At 64.2% G+C, this 27,247-nt stretch overlaps 1 protein-coding gene across 1 annotated transcript in view; it reads right to left on the bottom strand.

Annotated features, from left to right (window-relative positions):
- Window positions 1–1,821: 1,821 nt before the first annotated feature.
- TDRD9 (tudor domain containing 9) overlaps window positions 1,822–27,247 on the bottom strand; it is a 61,279-nt gene continuing 35,853 nt past the window's right edge. Inside the window, 23 exon segments of the mRNA XM_054567683.1 lie at window positions 1,822–1,923; window positions 2,871–2,943; window positions 3,601–3,719; window positions 6,609–6,747; window positions 11,286–11,382; window positions 11,884–11,993; window positions 13,363–13,433; window positions 13,936–14,091; window positions 15,201–15,461; window positions 15,919–16,008; window positions 16,241–16,453; window positions 17,235–17,346; window positions 18,441–18,614; window positions 19,718–19,818; window positions 20,862–20,969; window positions 21,732–21,848; window positions 23,666–23,719; window positions 24,236–24,280; window positions 24,534–24,597; window positions 24,672–24,735; window positions 24,828–24,993; window positions 25,849–25,980; window positions 26,521–26,618. Coding sequence (XP_054423658.1) covers window positions 1,822–1,923; window positions 2,871–2,943; window positions 3,601–3,719; window positions 6,609–6,747; window positions 11,286–11,382; window positions 11,884–11,993; window positions 13,363–13,433; window positions 13,936–14,091; window positions 15,201–15,461; window positions 15,919–16,008; window positions 16,241–16,453; window positions 17,235–17,346; window positions 18,441–18,614; window positions 19,718–19,818; window positions 20,862–20,969; window positions 21,732–21,848; window positions 23,666–23,719; window positions 24,236–24,280; window positions 24,534–24,597; window positions 24,672–24,735; window positions 24,828–24,993; window positions 25,849–25,980; window positions 26,521–26,618 — 2,666 coding nt within the window.

The raw sequence follows: 27,247 nt of genomic DNA, 5'->3' as shown, positions 1-27,247 counted from the left end.
CACCTGTTCTGGCCGCCCGTGTCCGCGTTAGCAGGGCCCTGGCACTGACGCCCCCAGGCCTTGGGCACCTGCCTGTGCACACACACCTCTAGGCACCTTTACCCGACGCCAAGGGGCAGCCCCGCCAGGACCCCGGCTGGAACTGCGCTCACCTCCACGGTGGCCTGGCCCGGCTGCGCCTCTCGGCAAGACCCGCCTCCTCAGGCGGGCGCAGGCCCTGTGCCCGCCCTCCGACGTGTCTGTCCCCACGCACAGAGCGCCTCCCCGGCCAGGGCCGCCACGCTGGGGAACGGCGGTGGCCGTTTCTCTGCTTGTGCCCAGGAGCCTTGCCAAGCCCTGCGGACCAGCGTGGGCACCCTGACGCCGCGCTCGCAGTCCGACACCTGCCCGAGCTCCCGACTCCCGAGAAAGCTGGCCGACCCCCCGCCTCGGAGAGGATGGGCCCAAGGACCCCCCCGGCCCCCATGGGCCCCCATGGGCCCCCGAGGCCCATGGACGCTCACGCTGTGCGCAGCACCACACAGTCGCCCCTCGGCACCCGCAGGCCGCCAACCATGGACGCCAAACAAGCACAGTATTTGCTGAAACCACCTGCACGCATGCGGGCCTGCGTGTTCGGAGCGTGTGTTGTTCAAGGGGCCACTGCGCCTCATCACAGCAGAGGGTCTTCGAGGTGGCGCAGAGGGCACAGGCGGCGGGCCCAGCACTGGGCTGAAGGGCCTGCTCGCGAGGCTGGCCCCCAGCCAGTGTTGGGGAGCTTGGCCATCGGCAGGGCTCCCGCCCGTCCCCAAGGGGCTCCTTGTGCCTGAACTCTTCAGAAGGACAGCATGGGCCCCGCAGGACCCGGAGTCTGGAACGTCAGCACACGGGCCAGAAGGTGTGAGGGGCCAGCCGCTGTCGGCCTGCCGCGCGGCCTTACCGGCGCAGCCCCCGGGACGTGTGCGCCTGCCCCCCAGGCCTCCGCCCCAGGCCTGCACCGACGGGCCTGTGCGCCCACTCGCTGTGCTCCAGCCCCGCTGTGGGGGCTGCCAGCCACTGCCGCCCAGGGAAGCGCCGCGGCCAGAGTTGGTCTCGGGGCCCCGCACAGAGGACCGTGCGTCAGCAGAAGGCGCGCATGTGGCGTGTGCTCCCTCACACGCTGGCTCACAGGCCTCCGAGGCCCTCGCCTGCCCCTGCCGGGCATGTGCTGGCTCAGCCTCTCCCACTGCCACCACGGTCCCCGGGCTCTGCTCTCCGACAGGGGCAGCTGTGAAAAAGAGGCCTCTGTTCCTCGTCGGTTTTATAGGTTTGGGATTTTTAGGATAAAACACATTCCAGTCACCTGACTAAAAATGGCCAGAAACAGGAACTTAGTCGAATGCTTTTATTGTCTCAACAGATACGCTGGATGCCCGATAATCTCTCTGATTTCCAAACTGTGAACAATCAAAACAAGTACAAACCTAAAGCATACAAAACGGAACTTAGTTTTACCAAAGTTAGACATTTTCCCTCATGAAGAAAGAATGAGGAAATCCCGCACGGTTCTGGCCACACGCAGCTGGGGCCGTGCGGCAGTGGGCCTGCTGGCGCGCCCACCAGGACAAGCAGGACCCCAGGCGCTGGGGGCGCTCCCGGCCCACGCGGCCCTCGGCCCAGCTGCCCCGCACGCTCAGTGCCGTGGCTTCCTGTCCTGGAAGAGACTCAGCCCCCAGTCCTCCCCACCCAACAGGAGGATGGCCGTCCAGCCCCCACCGAGAGCCAGGAGCCAGGGTGCAGCCACTGCGAGCGGGCGGGACGCAGGCCGGGCTGCACGAGCGGGGCAGGGCCGCGGTGGGCGCCCTAGGGGCTGAGGACCACGAGCCTGTGGAGCTGGTAGAGGGAGGTGTTCCTGCCCCAGCCGCCCTCCCGCTCCGCCTGCTCCATGACCAGCTTCGGGTCCACCTAGGGCACAGAGGGTCCGTCAGGCTCACCACCAGGGCAGAGAGAGACAAAACAAAAAAGCTGTATGCAAGTCTGTCCAAACACTGGCTAGAGAGCTCTCCCAGCACTTGCTCCTGCCGCTGGGACAGGCTGGCAGCTCCCACGGGCTGCCCCGCCCCCTCGCCGTCAGGGTACTCCCCGCGCCCAGGTTTCCTGGAGCACCAGCCCCCGAACACAATTCTGCTCGTAGCTTCAAACACCGGAGCCTGCGGGACACCCCCAGGGCTCTGTCACCGCGGGGCAGCCTCCACCCGGGGCTGGGCGGACGCGCTCCCTGAGCAGTGACGGACGCGGAGCTGCCGCCAGCGGGCTCCCTTGGAAAGGCGTCCCTGGCTCTAGAATTAAAGCTTAACATTCTCCCCGCCCCCCCCCCGCCCCACCCCGTCTTTCCCCTGAAGGCAAATTTTACTCAGTTTTCTCGACCCCACAGGGAGGAAGCGTGAAGGCCCACGCGGCCAGGCCCTGGTCCACGCCACTCTGGGCTGAGCCACGTCCCCAGGCACATGCGCTGAGGCCCCAGCCCCCGGTGGGATGCCACCGGGAGGGCAGCCAGGGCCAGCGCAGCCGCCGGAGGGCCTGGGTGGGGGTGCGCGCCCTCACAGGGAGAGGGGCCAGAGCTCTCCCCCTGCCTCCCAGCCGCCCGGGGACGGAGCACAGTCACAGCAGCCCGGCAGACTGCAGGGACAGCCACAGGCGGCCCGGGGCCCCGCCTGCTGTATCCAGTCCCACAGGGCCACACAGGGTGCGACAAGTGCGTGCCGTCCACACCCCGCCAGCCAGCCCGTGCCGTCCCCACTCGCCCCGGAACACCCCCGCGCCCGCCTGCTGAGCAGGTGGCGCGTGCCGTGTGGCCTGCTGCCACAGGCGCCGCTGGCCAGCTGCTCACTCCGCCCCCGCTGCTCACTCACCTGGTTCCACTCATACGGCTTTTCGTGCCACCTGGGGACAATTGTCTCTCTTGGTTTCAACTGACAGAACAGACTACAATTTTAAAAAACAAAAGCCACCCTAAAGAAACATTAGTAACTGAAAATACTGCTGTGATTTTTTTAAAGGGTTCCACTTTTCTTTTTTAATTTTATTTTTAGAGAAAGGGAAAGGAACAGAGAAGAGAAACAGATCAGTTTACTTCTCGCACACCCCTAAGTGGGGACCTGGTCCACAGCCCAGGCCTGTGCCCGGACTGGGAACTGAACTAGCAAGCAACCTGTGGTTTGCAGGCTGGCGCTGGGTGCCCTGAGCTGCGCCAGCCAGGGCTGATTCTGCTAGAAGGATTCAACCCTGAGCGCCTTGCCCTCAGGACACCTGCCCGGGCCCCCGGGAGTCCCACTGGGGGTGGAGGGTCAGGTGCTCCCGGCCTCCTTCCCTGGGGAGGCTCCACAGAGGCCGCTCTCAGCCTGCAGGCCTCTCCCCCCAGCCCCTGACGTGGGCCCTGTGTGCACAGTGGCCTCCCCAGGCCCTGCCCGTGCCCTCTGAAAGGGTGCCTCTGTCCCCTTCCCTAGAACGAGCCCATGTCCGGGGCTGAGGGGCACGCAGGGCAGAGGGGCTGGCTGGTGAGCGGGCGCCTGGCCGGGCGCCCTGCCCCCGTGGGGCTCTGAGGGGACTGGTGGGAGGCGAGGTCCTGCACGGCACACTCACCCCAAGAGCTTCTGTCGGGCGTTGTCCTGTAGCTGCGCGATTCTTTCCGGCCCGAGGTACCTGGACCCGTTCGGTCCGTCGCAGACGAGCTTGTTGATAGCGGCCCTGAGAATGTTTATCTGCAACAAACGCAACAGACACATGCTCGTGGTTCTACCGTGACCTCACGTCACTCCGCATCCAAACAATTCAGGGGTGTTGGCGCTCCCGGCCACCATCAATGTGGCCTCTGAGCAAATTACTGAAACACCACCAGACACTGATAACCACCATTGTAACTTCAGAAACAAAGAAAACATTAAAAACCTGCAAGAAAGGTTCCCACTTCGCAGTCGGGCACCTTTCTGAGCCTCAAACCTCAGGGCCTAGCCTGCCGCGGGGGCCTCGACTGCTCCGCCCGGGTCGTGCACCCCCTCGCTGCCTGACGCCTGCACGGGGCCCGAGGAGCACCCCGCCAAGGCTCGCCGGCCGCCCCCCCGGCCCGGGCGCCACAGGGGAGCGGCGAGGACAGTCGTCGGACAGGCAGGCAGGACGCCCCGCGCCCACGGCACAGGCTCCAACGGGCGCGTCAGGATGGATGCAGTCGTTTCCTCTCCTGGGCCCTTCCCATCCCAGGGTCCCATCAGGGCAGACCCTGCGCTGTCCCTGGCGGCGTGTCCCCCAGGCTCCTCTGCTCTGGGACGCGCCCCAGCAGCTTCGTGTCCTGCCCTGGGTCCTGGTCCAGAGCCTGGTTTGCGTGAGGCCCTTCTCATGCTCAGAGGGGGTCACGGGCTCTGGGGAGAACCCCACAGAGGTGCGGCGCGCGCTCAGCACATTAGGGTCACGAGCTGGGGGCCTGCCCGGCTCCCCCACCGTGAAACCCTCCTCCCTCTCCCCACGGGACACCAAGTCCAGTCCGCCCTCAGGGCGGGGCACCGGCATGTGCTGCTGGGATTCTGTACGGAGTTGGGCCTCCGCCTCCCATCTGCTTCTCCCACCGTTTATACCCCATGGACACGCAGACGTCATTCCCTACTCTAGCTGGAGCCCAGTACGGATTAAGTTTTATTTTGCCCCGCTGTGGCTAGAGCCCTCCCCGCTGCCTCCCTGCTCTCTGAGCCCATCCTTACTTTCTGGCACAAGACGCGCCAGGCCCATCCTGGACTCTCCCGGCCCAGGCCCAGCCAGCCTCACCACAAACGTCAAGAGCCTTGGAAAAATCCTATCAGAAACCACAGCCTGGACACTGGGCCTGCCCCTGGCCCTCGGTGTCTGTTTCCAGGCCTCCCGAGCTCGCCAATACGCGCACGGCCAGAACACCTGCGTGCCCAGCGGCCCCTCTAGCTTCCTTCCCACGGACCCAGCGAGACACTCGCTCCCACCTCCAGCTCTGTGTGCAGCGCAGGCACACGGAGAGCAGCCTGGGAGCAGCCGGCTCCCCGCCAGGCTCCTCAGGTGTCGGTGGCGGCAGCCACCCTACCCCCAGTCCTTCCCGGGCGCTGTCCACACGCAGGGCAGCTGTTGCTGGTGGGGGTGCGGGGTGTGCTGATCACACACGCTGAGTCTCCCTCCTTCAATAGGCACCCTCTGCGGGTTCGACAAATGCGTGGAGTCGTACCCCTGCCGCCAGGTGCCACAGAGGTGGCTGCTTCGCCGTGTCAGCGGTCACTCTCCTGCCCCGTGACCACTGCTCTGTATCTGTCCCCAGAGCTGAGCTCTGCCAGGAAGCCATGTGAGCAGAGTCCTACCGCGAGGAGGCCTGGCCCTGGCTTCCCTCACTCGGTGGCCTGCGCCTCCCGGTCGCCCCTCCTGCGCCGCCGCCCCACACAGAGGGCTCACCGCCCCACACAGGTTTCACGCAGATGCCAGTTTTCCAATCCCAGGGACAGATGCCGGGCTGGGCCTCGTGGCAGAGGATGGAGCTCCTGGGTGCCAGGCCGTGCCAGTGCCGGTCGCTGCAGCTGTCCGTAGTTCAGCCGCTCACGGGTGTGCAGGTGGGCCACGGTGTCTGAACTTGCCTTTTCCCCACGACATGTGACATTGAGCATCTCGTCGCTTGCTCGCTACTGTCCGTATTTTGATTCAGCTGCTTGTTTTATACCAAGTTCCAGAGTTCTTTACATGTTACGGGTATAAGTCCTTTATCAGATACATGATTTGCAAATACCTTCTAATGTGCACCTTATTTTTCCATCCTCTTAACAGTCCTTTGCAAAGCAAGTTTAATTTTGATAAATCCAACTCATCAATTATTTTTTCACAGAAGATCAAGCTTTTGTTGTTACATCTACAGACGCCTCGTCAAATCCAAGGCTGCACAGATTTTTCTCCTCTACTTGCTTCTGGAAGTTTTGTAGTTTACGTTTCACAATTTGGTCTATTATCCAAGGAGTTATTTTTCAGCCTAAAGCTCTCCACGCGGAAGGAGCTGAGCTAAATCAGCAGCACACGATGCAGAGGCCTGGCACAGCGCTGCAGCCCCTCCCTCCGTGCCAGGCGCTGCCTCGACCACTCCAAGGACCTCGCGGAGGACAGCGGCGGACGAGCCCTGGGGCACAGCCTGTCCGCGTGAGGGGCCGGCTACACGCCGCTATTGAAAATGCAATGGGACAGAATCACGAGAACAATGAAATTGAAGGAGAGTAGCACACAAAGCAGGGGCCCCAACTTCTCACTGTCAGGCTCAAAAGCTGTGAAGTCACCGGTCCACCTGCTGCAGCTTCTGAGCCCCCTCCCCCGAAGCGCAGGCCTCGGGCTGCAGGACAGCCTGGTCAGCTCGGCCAGCCCAGCTGTGCTCTGCCCCGGGGTCGGCGGGGCAGGACCTGGCCCCGGCCCGATTGAGCTGGCAGAATGCACAGCTGCCCGCCCCAGGGCCTGGCCCATCGCCCAGGAGAGCTCGCCGGGCCCGGAAGGCAGAGGCAGCTCCGCTCGGGGAGGGCAGCGGCGCGGGGGCCCCGGGGAACGTCGCCGCGCGAGGTCAGACGGGTGGCCAGGTGGCGCCCGCGCAGAACAGGGCCCGTCGGCCTCACCTCGACGATGTCCTCCACGCTGAACTGAACGTCGAACGCGAGCTCGATGTCGTGCTCCGGCAGGACGGGGGCCCCTGTGGCTGGGTTCCACCCCAGGCCACAGAGGACCCCCGTGTAGCTCTTGCCAGCCCGGTCAACCCTGCGTGCGAAGTTTTGAGGAGAGTGAACGTTTCACCACTGGCAAGCCACCGCCCGCCGCTGCACATGCAGGCGGACGGGACTGACCTGAGTTCTGCCGACTCTCGTGCGGCAACCAGTTCCATTTTTGCATTTCCTCTTCCAGTTTTTACAGTAGAAATAACAGAGTATGTATAGCTGTAAACTATACATTTTTACTAACCTGCTACTTAAGAGTTCTAATTCTCATGGCGGCAGACGAGAGAATGTAAAAAACACTCCTAGCACACACGGCCGTCTGCCCGCCTCCGAACACCGCCCCACACCGCACCCTCAGTGGGACTCCCGGAGAACAGGCCACGCACATGCGTGTGGTGCGTGAAGGGGGCCCGGCGCTCAGTGAGGCTTGCACGGCGTGTGCGCACCCCCCACCCCAAACTAGCTGTGCGGCTCCCACAGGGCGAGGCAGGCGCACCCTGGGCTCCAGTGCCCACCCCTGGTCTCCACAGGTGTCCCCGGTCGGTGCCGCCCTCTCTGCCGCCACCTGGCCACACCGCCGCCTCTCACCGCTTGCCAGCAAGTCCCTCCCCGCCCGTGGGCTCCAGCCTATTTCGCATGGCGGGCGTCAGCATCCAAACCCACCCGCTCGCCCCGCTGCCTTGCTCGGGGGCAACCGTGGCCTCCTCCAGCTCTGTGAGCACCAGCCCCGCAGGCCCGCGGCAGTGCCACGCCTGCCGGCGGCTCCGCCTTCTCTCGAGCTGCCTTCTCTGGCCCGTGCAGTGCCCCTCCAGGCCCCCTGGCGGCGCCCCCACAGCGGGAACTGCCCCCTAAACCCTTTCTCGCGTTCTGGCACGAGTTTAAATGCCAGAGCTACGGCCCATCCTGGGCTCAACACATCATTACAAACGAAGGAAACAGACGTCAATGTGGAAGACCTCTAAAAACGTTTTTGCTAATTTTCCTTGACTCTTAATCAACTCAGACCTTCCCCCAACCACCTAAATCAATAAAGTTTTGATGAAATAATCTCGGCAAAACCAGTGTTCTTCTTAGTTCTAAAGACACACACACACCCACTTCTTTTTCCCCTTGATGACAACTGAGCAGGACCCACTCTGCACCAACCCAGAAGAGACTCGGGGCTCAGACGCAGGAGCCCCGTGCGAGACGCTTCCCCCACGGGACAGCCACCAGCGTCCCTTTAGGCGGGGAGCTCCGCACGTCAGGGACTGAGCGTAAGCTACTATTTCCGTTACAGAAACCTTTCCGCCATGGACAGGTGGCCAGGGCCCACAGAGATGGACACGCGCTGCTTCACCTGTGGGCGGGGGCGCCGCGTGACGGCCGCCGGGGGTGGAGCCTGCCCGCCGCGCCCACCCCTGCTCGTCAACACGGGCGGCCCCGAGAGGCCGGGCCCGGACTGACGCACACCAGCGCCGCCACTCTGCTCGTCTGCGCCACATCTTCGGTCGGTAGCACTAGCCAGAGCCCCGCAGTTGGTTCTTTTCCAGGGGTTCCCATGTGAGCCCAGGACACCGTCCTTCAGACCGCAGAGACGCTTGGCTTCCTCCGTGGGGCGCCCTTCCTCCGCATACTGAACGCCGCGGAGATCACGGGAGCAGCAGGGGAGCCTGCCCGCGGGAGCCCAGGGGGTTCGCGGCGCAGAGAGTGCACTCGGGAGCGGCCCGGCCCCCCCAGGCCAGCCCGCTGCCGGGGTGGGGGGGCAGGGCTGCTGGCGGGCACACGCCCCTGCCCCCGACACCCCCATGTGGGGCCTGCCACAGCTCCCCGCGTCCGGCCATCCTGAGGCGGAGACAGCCTTGTCCACAGAAAGGGCCTCGGGTCGGCCGGTCCCAACGGGAGACGGCTTCCAGCGGGTCCTTGTCAGGGCAGCTGCCACCAGGCCGTGAGGAAGCCCACACAGCCCGCACAGAGGCCGCCTGAGGCCGCCCCCACGTGGGGACACTGAGGCTCAGCCCGAACCAGCCGCCGGCCTGCAGGTGCTCCTGCTGGAGACCCCGAGGCTGCAGAGACCAGCTGCCTCGGCCCGTCTGCGTCTCGCCTGCGGCATGACAAGGGCTTCTGGGGGAACCGCTCTGCAGCCACGGCAAGGGAAACAAACAGTAGCAAAATCCCCTGCAAATCCACTCTCCATTTTTTACCATTTTACCTGACAGACCTTTGTGGTGTGGAGATGCCAGTTCATGGGCCACCCGCCCTTGGAGGCTGGACCAGGGCCCTGCGGACCCGCTGAAGCTGCACAGCCAGCCCCGCAGGCAGGCCCCTCTCGCACGGACCTCATGCCGGCCCGACGGGGAGGACACGGGGCCGACAGCGGCCGGCACGGAGGAGCGGGCCCGGGGCGGGGCGGGGGGCCTGAGGCGACCAGCGGAGCATGGAGGGAGGCTCGGTGCCGCAGACCAGCGAGTGGCTGGACACAGAAGCTGGGCTGCCCGGGCTGGGAGCGGGGACAGCGGGCCTCTGCTGGCCAGCGGGGGGCCACCGGATCTCCTCCTCTGTGAATGCTAATGAAACGTCACACTTCAATTCTTCACTTCTCTCTCTTTCCTCCCACTCCTGCAGATTTCAAGTTGCCATCAGCTGTGACTGGATGGGCACAGACCCAGAGGCCATGGACCGTGCCTCTCACAGAGAACCATGCAGCCTCTCCGCAGCAGCGGCCACCGGCGGACCGCCCCCGGGGCTGGAGGCTGCTGGCGCTGCGCTGGGCACGCTCCCCGCAGGCGGAGCCCGAGAGGCAGGCCACGGGTGGAGGGCGCTGCGGGCCCACGAGGCCAAGCTGTCCCTGCAGGCACACCTGGCCCGTGGCAGCCCCAGCCCCACCTGCGCTGCCCGGCCACCAGAGGCCGCGCGTCTGGGCACGAGGAAGGTGCCCGCCCGCAGACGGCTGCAGCCGACGCAGCAGTCAAACCCTGCATGACGGGGGGCAGGGGGGTGGTGGCCAGAACGTGGGCGCAGCCCCGCAGGCTCAGCGGCCCCCCACGCTGGCCCTGTAAACCAGCCCCGGGAGTGCCGGGCGTCAGCTCTGAGAGAAGCTCCGCCTCCTCCTCCTCAGCTCTTTTTCTAGTAAGATGGTATTTGCAGTACAATTACCCCGAACTTCTTGAGTGTCAGCAACTGAACTAGTTCCACTTTGGAGATCTAAAAATAACACGCGGTTGCTCACATCCTCTAAGAGCTTCCATTTAAGAGAGTGCTAAGCAGGCCTGGCCCAGCCGAAAACATGGGCCGGCTGTCAGAGGCCCCGAGGGAGGTCGGTGTGTGTCCCCGGGTGTGTCCCGGGCACGTCCCCGCCTCCGCCCAGGGCGACGCTGGCTTCCAGGAGGCCCACGCGGGAGACTGGGTGTTCACGGGGGTGTGATCATGTCACAACGGCACAGCCAGAGGCGGCAAACCCCACCACCCAAGTTCGCGAGAGGTCGGGTCCGAGACGAGGCCGTTCATACGGGCTGTTGCGTGTCACGCGCAACCTAAGTGAGCACTGACAAGCGTGTCATGAAAATACGAACCCGCTTGGGGTTTGTGGGAAAAGATGTACTATGACAAAAACCTAACAAGATAAAACGTATACATGTAAAAACATTGGAAATACACACATTGAATGTTTAGAAATGATCATGTTCATTTTTTTCATTCAACTTTTTCTAGATTTTTCTAAGTGCACGTATGTTTCAGTGGAGAAAAAAAGAACAACTGAAAAAAAGCACTGAACACTTGAGACTGCACGGCCGACCCTGACGAGGCCTCACGGCAGGCCGGGCGGAGCCCACAGCAGGGTCTCCGCAGCCCGCTATCGGGATTCGGACTCGACAGGGCGTCTAAGGCTCCTCCGTCCGCAGCCCCACCGCCCGCCGCCTGGGGAGCATGGGCGCTAGGCCTCACTTCGGTGTGTCACAGTCACCTGGTCTATGTTGCCCCCAGAATGGGGGCTCCCTGGGGCCAGGCCTGGTCCCTTCCCCAGTGACCCCACCCCCACCCCCGCAAACCAGGCAGCGGGCACCACATGCACAGAAAGATGCTCCGTGAGCCCTGCGGTCCAGGGAGAGCCGGCCGAGGCCCCGCCGCAGGCCGCTGCGCACACACGGCTCTCCGCACTCCAGCGCCTGGGTGGTCCCAGGCACCAAAACAGCGGCCGGGGGCAGAGCGGGCTGTCGTCTCCCCTCACAGCCACTGCCCGGAGCGGCACTGACCAGGCCTCCTGCCGACGACCGGCTGCCAGAAACCCAACAGCCACGCTCACGGCCCACCCGCAGCGGTGAGGCTGCCCTCACGGCCTCTGGACCTCAGGCCTCAGGCCTCACCCCGTTTCCTTGAGCAGATGCCGCTCGAGCTCCTGTGTGGCCCCATGTGGCCCCGTACGCGCTCCCCCGGCCTCCTCCTTAGCGAGTCCGATCAGACGCACGGTACTCGGAGAGGCCACGCCAGCCACCCCAATGCAGGGAGGGGCCCGGGGCTTTCTCCAAAAGGAGGGAGGGAGGGAAGGGGAGCCCGTCTCTCCCCAGGCACCCCCTCACGACAGCCGGGGTGACACATACGCACCTCAGCTCCATCGCCGGGGCAAACAGCATGCTGAGCAGGGCCGGCAGCCCAGGGACGTGCGGCAGCAGGGAGGTCTCTCTCAGCAGCATGGTGGACCCTGCAGTCAGCCGGTGAGAGGCCAGGTCCCATGGGTAACTCCCTGGGCAGACCATCCCCCCGCCCCAGGGGGCCGCTCCTCTGCTGGCCTGGCCCCCCGGGCAGCCCCACAACGAAGCACTCCCTGCTGCCCATTCCCACAGCTCCCTGCAGACAGGCACCCCACCTCCACGCTCAACCCTCTAGCCGTCTCGGGTGCCCTCTGCTTGGTCCCCTCACTCCCTTCCTCCTCATCCGGCCTGCGGGCCTGTCTGGGACCAAGACCTTGGGCCGGTCCCGCTTCACGGCCGCACGCGGCAGAGCGAGGGCAAGAGGGGCAAGCCGCCGGCCTCTGCACCCACGCGTGGAAGGCAGGGGGCAGGGCTCCCTTCCTCCCACCCGCCTCAGCCGGTCCCGCAGGCGACAGCCTGGACCCAGCCACGTGCCTGGAACTCCAGGACCCTCCGTGCCCAGCAACTAAGGCCGGGCGGGAAGGCCCGCCCGAAGAGCGGCCCCTGCTCACCGGTGGCGTTGACGGAGAGGGACGCTGCCACCAGCACCCGCTGGTGGAGGTCCTCGGGGGTGTCGCTGATGGCCACCGAGTTGATGCTCTCCTTCTCGATCCAAACGCGCCTGCAAGGAGCCAGCAGGGAGACTGCGGCGCCGCCCCGGCCCCGTGCCATGCCCGCCCCGCAGCGGACCCCTTCAGAGGTGCGGTCACATGCGCCAGGGCCCTGACGAGCGGCGGAAACACAACTGTCCGCGACCTCTGCGCCCCCGTCCCTCCTGGACTGCCACCCCTTCACCCTGGGGCCCTGCTGCCTCCTGCTCATGCCCACGCGACGCCGCGAGGCCCACCTATGTGCAGACAACACCCCGTCTCTGCCCCTCCTCCCGACTTGTGGGGGCCACCACCTGCACCCCCGCCAGGCCGGCTGCGGAGCATGCAGGGGACACTCAGTGGTCTGCCCCCACCCCACTGCCACCCCCACCCCGCAGAGGCCCCAAAGGCCAGGAGGGCGTCCTCAGCTCCCCCCAAGGAGCTGCCGGGGATGCCACACCCAGCGGCTGTGGGAAAGCCCTGGTCTCTGCGCCCCCTGCTCCGGGCTTGACACCGCGGCCAGCCTTGGAGGCGTGAGCTCCTTCCCAGGGACCCTTCTACCCCGAAATCCAGTGCAGACTCGAACGAACCACAGGTCCGCAGGGGCCTGTGGAGCAGCAGGCGCTTGGTCAGCTGCCTGGGCGGCCGGAGCTCTGTACTCCTAACTGGCTCCCAGGGACACCTGCGCCGCGAGCCCCAGGGCACCGGGAAGCCAGGGTCTGCCTCGCCACCAAAGGGGCCCCTGTCCAACGCACACAGTAAGGTCTTGCCCTAGCCCCTCCGCCGGCGCCCCTCAGCCCGGCACCAGCTCTGCGGCCTCGGTGCACCCTGCTGACTCTCCACCACTCTCCAAGCAGCTCCCCTGGGAGGGCCCCGGCCCCCGCCAGCCGCTTCCACCGGACCCGCGCCCCCTCCCGCCACACCGCCTGGCCAGCTCCTCCGCGCCCGTCTGCCTCGGCTCCCCTGGACAGCCTCTGCGAGCGGGGGCCTCCCTGGTGCTGCCCCAGCGCCCCGTGGCCCTGCCGAGACCCTCGTCAGCCTCCCCGGTGGTTACCGCTCTCTCTTGCGAACGCCGCCCTGGACCCCCAACTTCTGGGAGGACGCTGACTACGTTTTGCTCACTGCTGATGCCCCAGGCCGTGCCGTCCCCAGGGACAGCAGGCAGCCCCACATTCGCCAAGCGACCAACGGTGATCACAAGGACAGAGAGGAGGATTCTGGGATGAAAGATACTCCCCAACGTCCCACACAGAGTGGCATTCACATGGGGCAGCGAAGAGGGCGGCAGTTAGGGAAGGGAACACGTGCCCACAGCCAGAGGGAAAGGAGACTCGTCTCTGACGAGCTCTGTACACGCGGGGGCACAGGGAAGAGTTCCGTGTAAAACTTAGCGAGCCATACCTGAACTTGGAGATCCTGGTCAGACTGTGGCACTTGAGCTCGTACGGGTTGAAAGGCCCGTGCAGCACTGCCTGTGCACACAAACACACACCGTCACCGAGCAGCGAGGTGTCACGTTAACACTTTGAAGATCCAAAGTCGGCTCCCACGCTCAGGAAAGAGAGAAGCTACACCTCAGGCGCCGGCCTTCCAGACTTGGCGGGAAGCAGTGCCCTGAAGACGGCGCATCTCTGCCATCGACGGTGCCGCCAGCCTCTCATGCCACGAGTTTCCAGAGTCTCTGGCCGCCCGGCAGCACCCGACCACTGTGGCCCGTGACCAGCCCGTGACCAGCCCGTGACCAGCCCGCGAGGGGACGTGCTGGCTGGCCCTCCTCCCCATCCAGGCGGCAGGAGGGAGCCAGGCTCACTCGGTGTCTGTCCCCGGCACACATGCCAGCCCACCCCCGCACAGCCCCAGGACAAGCACGGGCTCCTCCCTCAGCTGCACCACGCTGCGCAAGGCTCGGCCCGAGGCCGGAAGGATGGCGTGAGCGCGGCGCGCGGGTGTCGGCAGACAAGCCAAGGGCGGTACCTTGTGGCTCGGGGTCCCGAGCTTATTGGAGGCGAAGCTGTCCAACAAGACCCGGATCAGGCGCTTCTCACTGTCCCTCCCCGGGGACGGCACGCACACGTCGGTCACGCCTTCTCCCGATTTGGAAAAGAGCCCCTTCAGAACTTCATGGCTTTGCTGAACAAAATGAGAAAACTTCCTTTTACAAAAAAACCTCCCCAAGTGCCCACCGGTGCACGAGGGGATGGAACAACAGGGGCCGTTAGCACAAGGGAGCACTGCTCAGCCACGGAAAGGAAAAGTCTCATCTTCGCTGAGAGCAGGGACGGGCCTGCCGAACACGCCGCCGAGTGAACTGAGCCCGTCAGAGAAAGACAAACGCCGTGTGAGCGCGCTCCCGTGGGGAATCTAATGAACAAACTGAACTAACAGGCAAAACAGAGAGACTCGCAGATGGAGCGCAGAGGACAGCTCAGGTGGGGGTGGAGGGCTGAGCAAAACGGAAAAAGGACCCGTGGACCCAGGACACCAGTGGGGTGGGTTGCAGGGGGAGAGGGGAATAAAGGGGCTACGTGGTACTGGGGAAAACACAATAAAGGTTTTTTAAAACTGTATTAAAAGCCCTTTATTCCAAATGAATCGAAGTATTTTCTCAGGCACGACCTTTCTCTTAGCTGATCTCCCGGTGATTCAGGTGTCAGGAGGTGACTTTGTCCAATGCATTGTAAATTCAGACAAAAGTCAGACGGGCTTCCTAAGGTCTCCACCCATCAGCCGTCAGAGAACTGACTGCGAGGGAGTTCCAAGGGACTCCCTGTAAACGCAACACTGGCTCCCCACGGGGACCGTCCCCAGGACCCGGGAGTGCTCCCCGTGCGTGGAAACAGCACTCAGCGGCTCTCGCGCACCTATGTGTACCGCCGAGCCTGGCCCCCCACGACCTTGCACAGCAGCCTCAAAAGTGGCACCTTGGAGCCTCAGACCAAGAAAAACAGCTGCGGAGCCCATTCTGAAAGCAACAGCTCAAAGGCATTTTGAAACGTCTGAAACGCCAGTAACAAATCTTTTATTGATGACTCACACCAAGGAGCTAAAGCCGGGAACCCATCGGAAAACCCCAGAGAACATTTTCATATCTTATTTCCATTCCAAGAAGAAAAAAAACAGCTTGCTACCAGGAAACCAGCAGCCACCACCCAGTCACTATGTTTAGCCTGGAAGGACCCTGGCAGACATCAACCGTGCCCCGCCCCTTCCCCGCCCCCACTGCGCGGACCCGCACGCACCCTCGACTCGTAGCACTCCTCCGCCAGCTCGGCGTGGCCCTCGGCGATGAGCACGTCCCTGACGCTGACGACGTCCCGCAGCCCCGAGGACAGGTACACGTCCACGTGGAGGACGCAGTGCACCACGGAGAAGACCCTGACGAGCAGCACGCGGCCGCTGACCAGGGCGGCAAAGCGCCGGCTGGCCCCGCTGCTCCAGTGCTCCCCGCACACCAGGGACCAGGCCGACGGGCGCAGCCGGCAGACCCTGAACTCCAGCGCCTGCGGGCAGGGGGCGGGGCCGGCTGTCGGTGATGGTGACGGAGCCCAGGCACGGCCGCCCGCCCGCCCCGCCCCACCCAGCTCCCAGCACGCCAGCCCCACGGCCAACCACCGGGGCTGGGTGAGGTGCTTCGGAGGCCCCTGCCACTGCGGTCCCACGGCAGTGGCCAAGCAGAGCGGCCCCTGCCCGTCTCCGTCCTGTCGGGAAGGCTCCGCGTCGGCCAGTCCCTGGCCCACCCAGCCTGTCTCCTTCAACAGGACCAGACAGTTTTACAGTGTGAAGCCCTCCGTGTATTTCAACTCCGAAAGCAACACTGGCAAAAACGACTATGGCAACCTATATTTTGGAATCGAGTGGGGGGACCCCAACATGGCTCAAGCAACTACGCAAGTCCCCCATGACCCCCAGGAGCCAGCCTGCGCTCCCGGGCACAGCGCAGGGGCCAGCCGGCCGTACCTGGAACGGGAGTTCGAGCAGGTGGCAGGGGATCTCCATCAGAAGATCCAGGTCGACGTGAGACTTGTTGCCGTAGTCTACAAAAAACACCTAGCAGGGGACGAAGGCCCCGTCGGTGGGGACACTGTGTCACCACTGCCCCCGCTCCCCCCGGCACCATGGGACTCTCGCTGCCGAGCCGCGCTGGTCACTGAGGGAGAGGTCTGCTCTCCCCGGCCACTTTTCCAAACGTGATTACGTGCTATTTAACCCCCACTTTGAGTCAGGGAAGACGGCAACCCGCGCGCCCATCCGCCCCCGCAGGGCGCCGCGGCCAGCACACCTCTGCGGAGCCCCCGGACACGTAGAGGATCTGCGCCCTGAAGTAGCTCGGCTCATCCGAGTCGGCAAAAGGCGCCAGGCAGACCAGGTCTGGGTGTGGGTGGACGGCCAAGGGAACCAGCTTCAGGCGGTTTATCTCAGCAGTGAGCTTCTTCAGAACCGCGGCGTTCTTTTCATCGATTCTATACCCCCAAAAGTGCCCTACTTCGACCACCTAGGAGAGGAGGGGAGCGGGAGAGGTAAAGCCCGCTGGCCACCAGCTCTCCCCAGCCGCACCCCCAGGTCTCCAACAGGAGCACCCCGCCCCCCTTGGGAGCGGTGCCGGGGAGCGCGGGGAGGGCCGGTGCGAGGGCCCGGGAAGAGGGCCCCGCCCACTGCAGCCGTCAGCCAGCTGGGGCCACGGCTGCCGGGGTTTCCACGTGGCGGCTCCCAACGACGCATGGCTCCAAATTCATCACAAAGCTCGGCTGCACTTTATTTCACTCAGCCCTGGCTGCTGCGGCGGGTTGAACGCCAGCCAGCGAACCCGAGCGTCTCCGGCTCGATTCCCAGTCAGGGCACCTGCCTGGGCTGCGGGTCAGGCTGCGGGTTTCTGTTGCGCTCTCCCCCCGCCGCCCTGTCCTTCTCTCTAAAAGTAAACTTCATTTCATTTATACTTACAGAAAAACGGTAGCGACGCTAATTCTGTGAACATAAACTGAGTTACACAGGCATACACTATGACACCAGTTATATTCTCACCTGCATCTTGTGGCTAAAGCTGATTTCCAGCATTTCAAGCACACTCAACTTTCAAAACCGCAACTCTGAACCCAAAGTGAACATCTTGCTTCACTTCGCGTCTCAGCCACACTCCCACGTCACGAGCGCGACGGGGCCCGCCCGCCACCCTCCCTCGATGGCTCGGCCCGCACGGTGCAGGAGCAGCCCCGGCCCCGCACCCACGCACGGCGAGCTGCTCCAAGGAGCGAGCGGGCAGCTCCGACGACTCTCACCTCCGTGACCTCGACCGTCAGGAGGAGGTCGGAAACCACGCCAGATCTGTCCAGTGTGTTGAATGACACTTGGACAGGGTCCACGGTCTGCTTCTGGAAGTCCACATTCACCCTGTTTACCGTGATTTGGGGAAAAAGAATAAAAGTGTTAAAAAGAAAACATACACGTACGTGGACTGCCTGGATGTCCCCCGTCTCTACTGGACGAGATCATTTCAGGGGAACACCTGCACCAGGGAGGACGCGCTGGGTCTCCCCCCCGGCGCGTTTGGGGCTCCCGAGCGGCCCTGCGGGGGCGCACCCAGCGGTCCGTCCGCACTCGCCAGGAACAATGTATTCTCAAGATCAAGACACTCATGGATCTCTATTTTCAAGGGGATACATTCTAAATCTAGGATCTGCCCCGTTTTCTACCTTGTGGTTCCCGAGGTTTAGAAAACTATGAGAATCTGTGCCTGGTTCCATGTTACTAGAAAAGACACGCAGTTTTCTAACAAGCCCAAGAATCAGTGCTCATCCTTTGAAGCAGGACGACAGCGAGTGACTGCCAAGTTCAAGGGCACAAAACACACATTTGGTAAAAATGAAAGTTTCCCTTCCTGCTGCTTTCCTTCCAGCGCGAAGAGGAAAAATCACAGCGGAGACGGCAGCCCCGCCCTCGCCCGCACTCCCAGACCCGTTTGAGAGGCGGGAGGGGGTCGGGCCCGGGCAGGGCCCCGCCTCCCAGCCCCAGGGCCCACACGCGCTGCAGGTGCAGGTCGGAAGTGAAGCAGGGGAGCCCCAGCCCGCAGCAGGGAGAGGCCGTGGCCGGAAGGCAAAGCCGCTGCTGCGGGCTCTGAGGGGCGGAGCGCTCTGGCCCAAGGGTCGCTGCCTCTCCTTCCTCTTTTCAGGGCCTCTCTCTGGGAGGCTGGATGTCAGGGGAACCCCTCGCGGTAACCGCCTGCCGGCGCACGTAGACCGAGGCGGCACGCTGCACGCTTACACGCTTACACGCACGCAGCACCACGTGCTCAGTAAAACTGGGGTGGAAGGAGGGGACGAGAGCACGGGGGTTCAGGGCGGCCGAGCGCTGTGCTCGAGCGCGGCGAGGGGGTGGGACACGGGGCCTCGCAGCCAGCGCTGCCGCGGAAGCGAGGTCAGCGGCTTGAAAACACTGAAACCCTGGAGGCAGGTGGAGAGCTCCCCCCCCACCTCCCTCGGAAGTACCTGGTGTTCCGGAGCTTCGACACAGCCCCTCCGAGCAGCCTCCCCTCGACCTCCTCTGCCGAGTGCACGCTCAGCTCGAGGGGCACCTTGAGCTGAGACATCTTTATGGCCAAGTACACGGCGGGAAGGGTCTTGAATCTCTCTGTTGGGTTCCGGGAAAACTCCACGAAGGCCCTGCACACACGGCCACCAGGCACCTGAGCAGAGAGCCGCGCGCCGGCTGGCTTCTCTCGGGGCGGGTGGAAATACCCATCTGCACCTCCCACAAAACACCAGCGATCTCATTCCCAGAAAAGGCCCAGGGCGCGGACCAGGAAACAGACACAGGGCACCAGGGTGGGCCCCTGCACGGCCAGGCCTCAGCGGGTGAGCGACGCCCAGGGTCCCAGGCAGGCGGCTTGGCGCTGCAACCCCAGCCCGGGACGGGCGGCTGGACGGGCGGCTGAGGCTCTCCCACCGTCTGCAGCCCGGGCGAGCACTGAAGGCAACTCAGGACGCTGGGAGCTGAGCTGTTGAGCCTGTAACAGCCGTTCACGTGCTCAGGAAGGTTTTGCCTGGAGGGCTTATCAATCCGCCACGTGAGGCCTTTACATGTTTACAAAGTCCTAGCCACGGACTCAAACGTTTGGCAAAACCGATCCAAACGGCAAACAGAGCCAAGGCGTTCAGCCCAAGTTACTAGGAATTAGTCAAAGAAAAACCAGAAGTGCTTCTTCCTCCCTAGGCTTACGAGAATCTGTAAACTAAAAGAAACTTACAGAATACTAGGGTATGTCTCTAACTTTAAACACTAAAAATCCATTTAAAACTATAAAGCCTCTCTTGCATGTAAACATTCCCTCTTGGAAACAAATACTCTGAGCGACACTGGAAAACACGACATTTGTTCCTCATCTGCAGCCGAAACAAGGCCAAGCGTCGCTGTTTCGGTGTCTGACGCACGGCCCCGGCAGCTCTGAGCAGACGGCCTCTCGCCCAGGGCTCCTCCTGGCCACAGAGGCACGCGGGGCACGGCCGCGGGTGGCTGGGACAGCGCCTCAGCGGAGCCCGCTGCCAGGGCGCCAGCCCAGGACGCGCCGTCCCCTAGTCCTCCTGGTGCCAGGCCGCCAGCCACGGCCGCCCGCTCTGCAAGGCCCCGGCCGAGGGAGAGCCGTCGCTGCTGGTGGCAGGGAAGCCGCAGCCCCGAGCGAGAGCTGCAGCCCGCGCTGCCCCCGCGGGCGCGAGAAGCACCCCGCAGCTCTCACAGCGGCAGACGAGGACAGAAGCGTGCGACTTACTTCGCCCCGTCGAACGCGATGGACTTGACCTGGCCACACTGCCTGAAGAGGGACTGCAGCTGCTTGTGGTAGAGGAAGCCGTAGGGGGGCGTGTGCTTCAACTGCAACACAGGCAGGACCGTCAGGGCCCTGCGCCCAGCAACCGCCGCCGGCCTGCGGGTTCTGGGCGCAGGACGCGCCAAGGACAGCGCCTTCTGAGTCGTCGCCAAGGGCAACAACAGACAGGTGGTGACGCTAACCCCTCCCCGGTCCAAACAGCCCAGGGATCAGGATGTGCTTGTCACGGCCAGAAGGAAGCCCGCGTCCCACCAGCCCACACTGAGGGCTGAGTGCGCCTGCCCGTCCCGCAGTTCACGGCCCAAGCTCTGGCCTGGGGTGCCCCGTGAGCAGCCGGGCCAGGCACGAGGCTTGGCCCCTGATGGCCAACGAGACAGCCCTGTGGGAGGCGGCCGCAGGCGCGCGCCGCAACGCCCCGCCTGCACTCCGGCTCCGTCCCTGCCCCCAGGCCCCCCGGGATGGCGCTCTGTGACCTGCTCCTCGCTGGCTCCGCTGCCTCCTGTCAGTGGTGCTGGGAATAGCGACAGGAAGAGCTGGCAATGCCCCCGTGTTCACGGCACACCAGGAACTCAGCCGAGCACTCCACAGCCCCTCAGCAGAGGGAGGGTCCCCACACGGGCCCTGCAGGCCGACCCCCAGACTCACCCAGCACCCACGCTGGCTCGGGGCTGTTTCCAGGCCCCCCTGCCCGGTGGAGGAACTGGGGTGCAGGGCCTCAGAGGCAAGAGGCACTCGGGCTGGGGGCCACGGTGCAGACTGCAGGGCCCGGCGGCCAAGTGGTCACAGCCACTTTGTGTAAAACAAAGCCGTGGATTAACAAAGCGTGCTTAAATTCACGCAAAAATGCCTTAAACCCTTCGAGACAACACACAGCAGACCCATGTGGGCCACTAGCACATCGCTTCCTGCCAGGCCTGTCGGGGGCCAGCTGGGGGCCAGCAGGGAGCTGCGTGGGGCAGGCCCTCCAAGCACCGGCACAGCCAGCCACAGTGGAGGAGGGCAATGCTGCGTCGGCTGCGCACAAGGGCAGCCCTCTGCACACCGGCGGCCCGTGCCCTCCCGAGAAGGCGGCCGCCCCCCCACCTACCACAATGGTCGTCTTGGGGTCCTTGCCGGCCAGCTCCCTCGCCGCCATCTCCTCGTCAGGCTGCCCGAACGTGAAGTAGTTCGGGTAGAAAGCGCCTGCCAACACGACCTGGAGGAGAAAGCGTTTCCATGAAGCCTCAGCGTCGCTCTATCCGCGTGCCTCACTCTTCCCAGGAGGACAGAACATCTACAGGGTAAAAGTGAGTTTTTATTCCAACACCGGGCCTTTTACCGCTCAAGCAGAGTTGCAATTCTGGTTCTTCTCCCACAACAGAAACACACCAGGCATGGTCTTTCCTCAAGGCAGCCCAAGCGGTCCTCCCGTGGGGGGCGGGGGCGGGGGGTGGCACACTGGCCGCTTCGTCCCCGGACACCTGCCCAGGGCCGGGCCGAGTGCCAGCGGGTGCCGCCAGGACTCCCGTGGGAGCAGCACTCCGCACGGAGTCCCTGCATCAGTGGCCAAGTGCCGCCTGAAGCACACGCCAGCCCCAAGGCAGCCTGGCCTCCCGCATCGCCCAGACCCAGCTCCGCCTGCCTCGGCCGCCGTGCCGCCCGGTGTGCACAACCTCCCGGGCCCGCAAGGAGCTCAGCCCGGCGCGGACATGCTTCCCCGCGCACGGTCCCTGCACGGCCCCCGCCCTGCTCCCCGGACGGTCAGGCTATCTTCAGGGTAAGCGGCAGCACAGGATGCTGAGAGCACATCTGCTTTCTTAGAAGCTATGGCGAAGGGCTCCGTCCTGGGTGGTCCTGGCCACTGCGGGGGGAAGCGGTCCCCCGGGTCCCACTCCATGCGGGCGGCGTGACGCGTGCCGGAAGGAGGTGGCGGCACCCCCTCCAGGGCTGTGCCGGCAGACAGCCCGCGCTGGCGCACCTGCAGGATGAACCGCTGCTTGTAGGTGAACTCCTGGTCCAGGGCGGGCCGCCGGGAGCCAACGCTCATGTTGAACTGTGAGATGCGGCTCTTCAGCTCTTCGTACAGTTCCGCCACCTGAGGCAAACACAGGGACGGGTATGTCTCAGAGCAGCTGCGCGCCCAGATCAGGGCAGACGCGACGCACCGTGGGGCAAGAACGGCTCCTCCTGGAGGGGGCGCTGCTGGGCGTCCAGGCGCCTCACGGGGGGCTGATGAACAGAGAACGGAAGGCGTGCTCACGACGTGTGGACAAAACGTGCCAGACACAAACCCTCTCCCCGCCATGGTCCCAGCATCCCCACACACGTGTGCGCGTGCACATGAAGCCATGCCAATGGTCAACCACAGTCAATGAGGCTGGAAAGGGGCCACATGACCAAGTCCTCTGCTTCAACGTCCTCGAAACACGTCCAAAACCACGACCACCAGCGCGTACTGACGCAACGGTGAAAAACTCGCTAAGGGACCGAGCAGTCGCTCTGAACAGAGCACCCCTCACTGCAGGAGAACAGCACCACGTAAACCACCCGACTTCCAGCACACACGCACGCGGCCACGGCTTCAGGGGCCTGTGACCTGCTCGCAAATTAAGTGTCCACAAAGTTACCTCAATAAACTACAGAAAGTAAAAACACACAAACCACAAGCACGGCCACAGCGGGGAGGAAACTGCGCGCGAGACCTGGGAGACAGGAGCGCTGGGCAGGGCGGGGGGGGCGGGGCGCTGGGCGGGGGGGCTGGGGGGGAGCTGGGCGGGGAGCCGGGCAACAAAAATCAACAGCAAAACAAAACGTCTAAAACCCCATCTCTCCCCCTGGGAGCTCAAATGCTCTCCTGAGCAGTGCTGGCATTGAGGACGACGCTGCGGCCGCAGGCGGCCGCAGACCAGCGGGACAGGGTGTGGACTGCCCCTGGACACGTGCGGCCCCGCGTGCTCCCATCAGACGCACTCACAGTATCGGCGACACAATGCTCCTCTCAGGACGACTGAAACACCGAACCCAAGGACACAGAAAAACTAAACTAACAGAAAAGCAAAATCAACCAATTAAAATCCTCCACCCTTCCCCTCCCCTGAAAAACCTACAGAGTAAAATCAAACCAAGAGGCAGTTCTCTAAAACCACAGCGGGACAGGCCGGGCCCCCAGACAGCGAGCGGAGCAGGACTGGGACAGCAGGCCCGCTGGCCCTCCCCACACACCCCAGGGGCGGGCCGGCCTCAGGGCGGCGCCTCTGGGCACCACGCACGTCTGCGCAGACCTGGGACACAGCCGTTGTCGCCTGCGGCTGCTGGGGGCCTCGGGCCACGCAACCTCTGGGGGCTGCACCCTGAGTGACTGAGGCCCGCCCCGCGACCCACCCTCGGCACGGCCCTGCTGCCCCACGCCGCTGCTGGGAGAAGACGGCGTGCGCACGGGGCCCTGGCCCCGGTCCCCCCGGAACCCGGCCCTCCCCTCCCCACGGGTGTCCCGCTGGGCTCCTGCGACTCCGCGCCCTCAGCTGTGCTCCCGGGAGCCCACAAGGGACACGGCCTGGCTGAGCTCTGTGAGCCTCCCTAGCCAATCCCAGAACCCGGGGAGCCCGTCTCGGGGACACCCCCTAACATACAAATCCAATCAAAGACAAAGAGGACACCAGCACCCAACCCTCAGAATGAGGAAGGTTACGCTCTCCCTTTGGAAATGATGCGACTGTTACTTGTAACTATATGTGACTCTGCTACATGTTCTGTAAATAGATAATTGACTGTGAATTGTGTAAAGTGTGTACTGTTTCACATAAATGTACTCACATTTACAAATTATTACAGAGATTTAACACACACACAAGTTCTACTGAAGCTGGGATGCTTCTTGGCGTATTCACGGCTTCCCTGTGTACGACAACTTACCTCTCGAATTCTCTTGATTTGAATGTAATTTAACCGTCCCCAGTCAAGTTCATCCTTAAACACAGAAAAGCATCACACTCAGTATCAACGCAGCAAGTGAGAGCTAAATGTGGCTACCGTGACATGTACGACTCGTCCAAAAACATACGCCAGAAGGACCACATGCCAACGAGCAACGCGGCGTGGCAGACGTCTGGCTGGCAACCCGCGGGGCCCCGCAGCCTCGTTGGGAGGGTCCAGACCACCAGGCAGGCCCCTGCCCCGGTCCCTTGGTCTCATCTGCTTACAAGAACAGAACCCGACCCAAAAAGGGGGGCGGAGGCTGGCAGGCCAAGCTGCTCACAGCCTGTAGCTAAAACCCACGGAGGGAAAGCCTCGGGGGCAGGCGGGCGCCCCCCAGGCACCGGGCAGCAGGAGGTCGCCGCCGCTCAGGGGCGGTGCCCCCACACGTGGCAGGCCTGCTGCCACCGGCCAGGCAGTGGCCCGGGTCAGGCCTGGGCCCCCCGCCTCGCTGGCCCCTCAGGCTGGGCCGGAGCAGCCCGGGGCCACCCCCGCCCCGCCAGGGCCTACCTTCGGGTGCCGCAGCTCCCCGCTCTGTCTGCAGGCCTGCCAGGTCTGCAAAGAAACAACCCGGGTTTCAAAGCGCTTCCTGGTGACTCCGCTGTTTTCTTAAAGTCCAGTTTCAACACAGTTGAACTATAGGGAACTCACAAACTCAATTTTTCAATCAGCTTCATGAACCTGGACCCCCACCCACCCACCACTCCCAGCAGGTGGCTCTCGGAGCCCGGCCCCGCCCCCGCCCCCGCCCCCGCCCGCACTCTGGCAGACACCGGGAAGGCCGTGGGGCGCGGGCTGGCGGGCCTACCCTGAACGCCTCCACCAGGGCGATGCAGTCGCTCTTGCTGTTGCCAGAGAAGAACACCTTGTTCCTGTAACGGGAGGGCAAGCAGTGTCATTCGCTACCAGTAGAACAAGGTGGCTTTAAAATGCGAACGTGAAATACCTGTATCCGTCAAGGTGCTGCCTGAAAGGCATCGCAAAAAAATTCTTGAGAGACAGAGCCGCCGCTGCCGAGGGAAACCAGAGAGGGCGTGAGAGGGCGCGAGAGGGCGGCGGCGGCCCGTCGGGGGCCGGGCGCCGCGCCCGCCCTGGCACTCACCGATGATGAGACACTCGTCCAGGCACCCGAACACGTGCCCCAGGACCACGAGCTTGCCCAGCTGCTGGCTGACGGGGAGCTGGGCCAGCACTCTGCCGAGGAAGGTCAGCTCGCCGTCGTGCGGGTTCTCGTCCTCCCGCTGCCCGCCGACGGCCAGCGCACCGACCTTTGCCGACAGAGGAGCACCCTGAGCACGCCCGGCCTGCGCACAGCCCCTCGGGCGGCCTCTGAGCCATGGAGCGAGGGCCCAGCGCCGCGCGCCGGGCTCTGAAGAGGCACCCAGGCCAACCTGGGACCGGGGTACGCGACTGAAACTCGCAGTTTGCTTCCAGATGGGCAGAGCCCGTTTCATCCTTGTTTCAAGGGGGGTGGCCTGGTGGGTGGCAGCCAAGGCCAGTCCCACCAGCGCCTGCCTGGCTCCCGGTTTAGCGCCACCGCCTGCACAGAGCTAAGCGAGACTCCGCCCGCACAACAGGACCCGCCGGCCCCACGCCCTGGCTGCGAGGGGCGAGGGCAGAACCTCCGAGGCTGGGAGCAGAGCCCAGAGCCAGGGGAGGGGGACGCTGGGGTGCGGGTGAGCGGCAGGGACGGGGGGCTGAGCAGGCCGATGGGGAGGGCTGCCCCGGAAACCCGCGCATCGGGCGGCCCCGCAGCCGCAGACGCGTCCCCGCCGGCCTCCGCAGGAGGAACGTTCACATGCCATTGGGCATTCATTACCCCAATACCAGCCTAAGGGAGTATTTCAGAAAAGTCACTGCACGTTATTGCCACTGTCTCATCTCAACTTCTGGGCACTGGGAGGGAGGGCAGGGGAAACAGCGCAGCTTTGGCAGGACAACTGGGAAAGCTCACGTGAACTCCGTGTGTGGAATGTGAAATCGGTAATTAGTCATTACGTGTGCTTTAAAAGCAAATGCTGAGCAGGTACAACTAAACACCTTAAAGCTAACATCACGAAACGCTGAAAATCAGTCACAGAAGCCCCCGCCCCCCCACACCCACGAGCAGGCAACGGGCCCACCTCCTTCAGCAGGAGGACCGTGCGCCCGATGTCACCCAGGCGGGGCGGGGAGAGGGCCGTGGCCAGCAGAGCCCGCGGTTCGCCCATGTCCAGCAGCTTCACTTTCAGAATCGTGCTTCCCAGGGGACAACGCTGGGAAAGACACAGCTTCCGTTCGGACAGAGCACAGCCACTACCGCGGCCGCCCCCTCCCGCAAGGAGCACTTCGAGGAGGGCGGGGGAGGGGGGAAGACCAGGGACCCAGGCAGGGGTAGGAGGAGGGGCCAGAACAGGTGGGGAAAGAGGACGAGCCAGAGGAGGAAGGGAAGGTGAGGCGGGACGGGGGGCGGGGGGGACAGGAAGGGAGTGGACAAGCAGGCGGATGCAGGAGAAAAAAGGGAGGAGGGGGTGGGGGGAGGGAAACCACCAGGCCCCCGCCCCCGCCCCCAGGCTGAGGGAGGGCAGAGTGTCGGAGCCGCAGGCCCAGCTCCCGCCACAGGCGACCCAGGGGAGCCCGCTGGGCACCCGGCGCGCGGGGAGTGAGCAGCCACCGCGCCTGGAGACTGCTGGGCTGACCGCTGGTCAGGGCATCTTCCAGGATCGCAATGCTACACGGTCCAAATTACAGCACTTAGGCCGAGCGGTACGGCTGTTGGTAAAGAAGCACCTCTGACCTGGGCCCAAGCGTTTTACCAGCATCTCCGGGACGACGTTGTCAGGGATGGCGCTGTCCCAGAACTCCCTGTGTACCAGGCGGTAGCAGTAGCCCTTCGACACGCGTCCGGCACGGCCTTCAAAGGAGAAACATTCACAGGCCACGTGGCGTGACTCCTCCGAGGTGAGCCCAAGTGCGTGCTTGAGACTAGGAGAGCCCCAGACCTACTGGCGGACCCAGGAGCCAGAGCCTGCGGACACGCCGCGTCAGAGCCACCCTTACACCCAGAGTGAGTGTGAGGCCGCCTCCAAACTTAACGCTTTCTCTCTGAAAGGCCAGGCTACGAGGATGGAAAGACAAACCTCAAGGGGACCCAGGAGGAAGCAGCCGTGCGCCCCAGGTCACAGGAAGAGCTCTCAGGGCCCAGCAGTGGGATTCCAACTACCAACCACCCGGGGCGGGGGCACCCGCCACACACAGGCGCACCCGCGAGGAGATGCAGACGACAGGCCACAGGGGCGAGGGCTGAACCCCATCAGCCGCCAGGGACGCGCAACCTCAGAGCACAGCCAAGGGGCGACCGCGGACCTCGTGAGCAGCCACAGTACAAAGCAGGGTGGCGGCCGACCCTGGCAGGTGGCGGAGCGGACGGGCCACACGCCGCGGCCGGGGGTGGGAAGGGCAGGGCCGCCGCAGAGGCGTCAGGCAGCGCCTTCCACACGAAGCGGGGGCTCAGACACGCGCGGCAGGGGCAGCCGGGCAGGG

Source organism: Pteronotus mesoamericanus, unplaced genomic scaffold, assembly GCF_021234165.1.
Source record: "Pteronotus mesoamericanus isolate MK-2021 breed Mesoamerican mustached bat unplaced genomic scaffold, CSHL_Meso_final contig_192, whole genome shotgun sequence".
NCBI lineage: Eukaryota > Metazoa > Chordata > Mammalia > Chiroptera > Mormoopidae > Pteronotus > Pteronotus mesoamericanus.
Note: the sequence above shows the minus strand (reverse complement) of the source record. Positions and strands in the feature narration are given on the sequence as shown.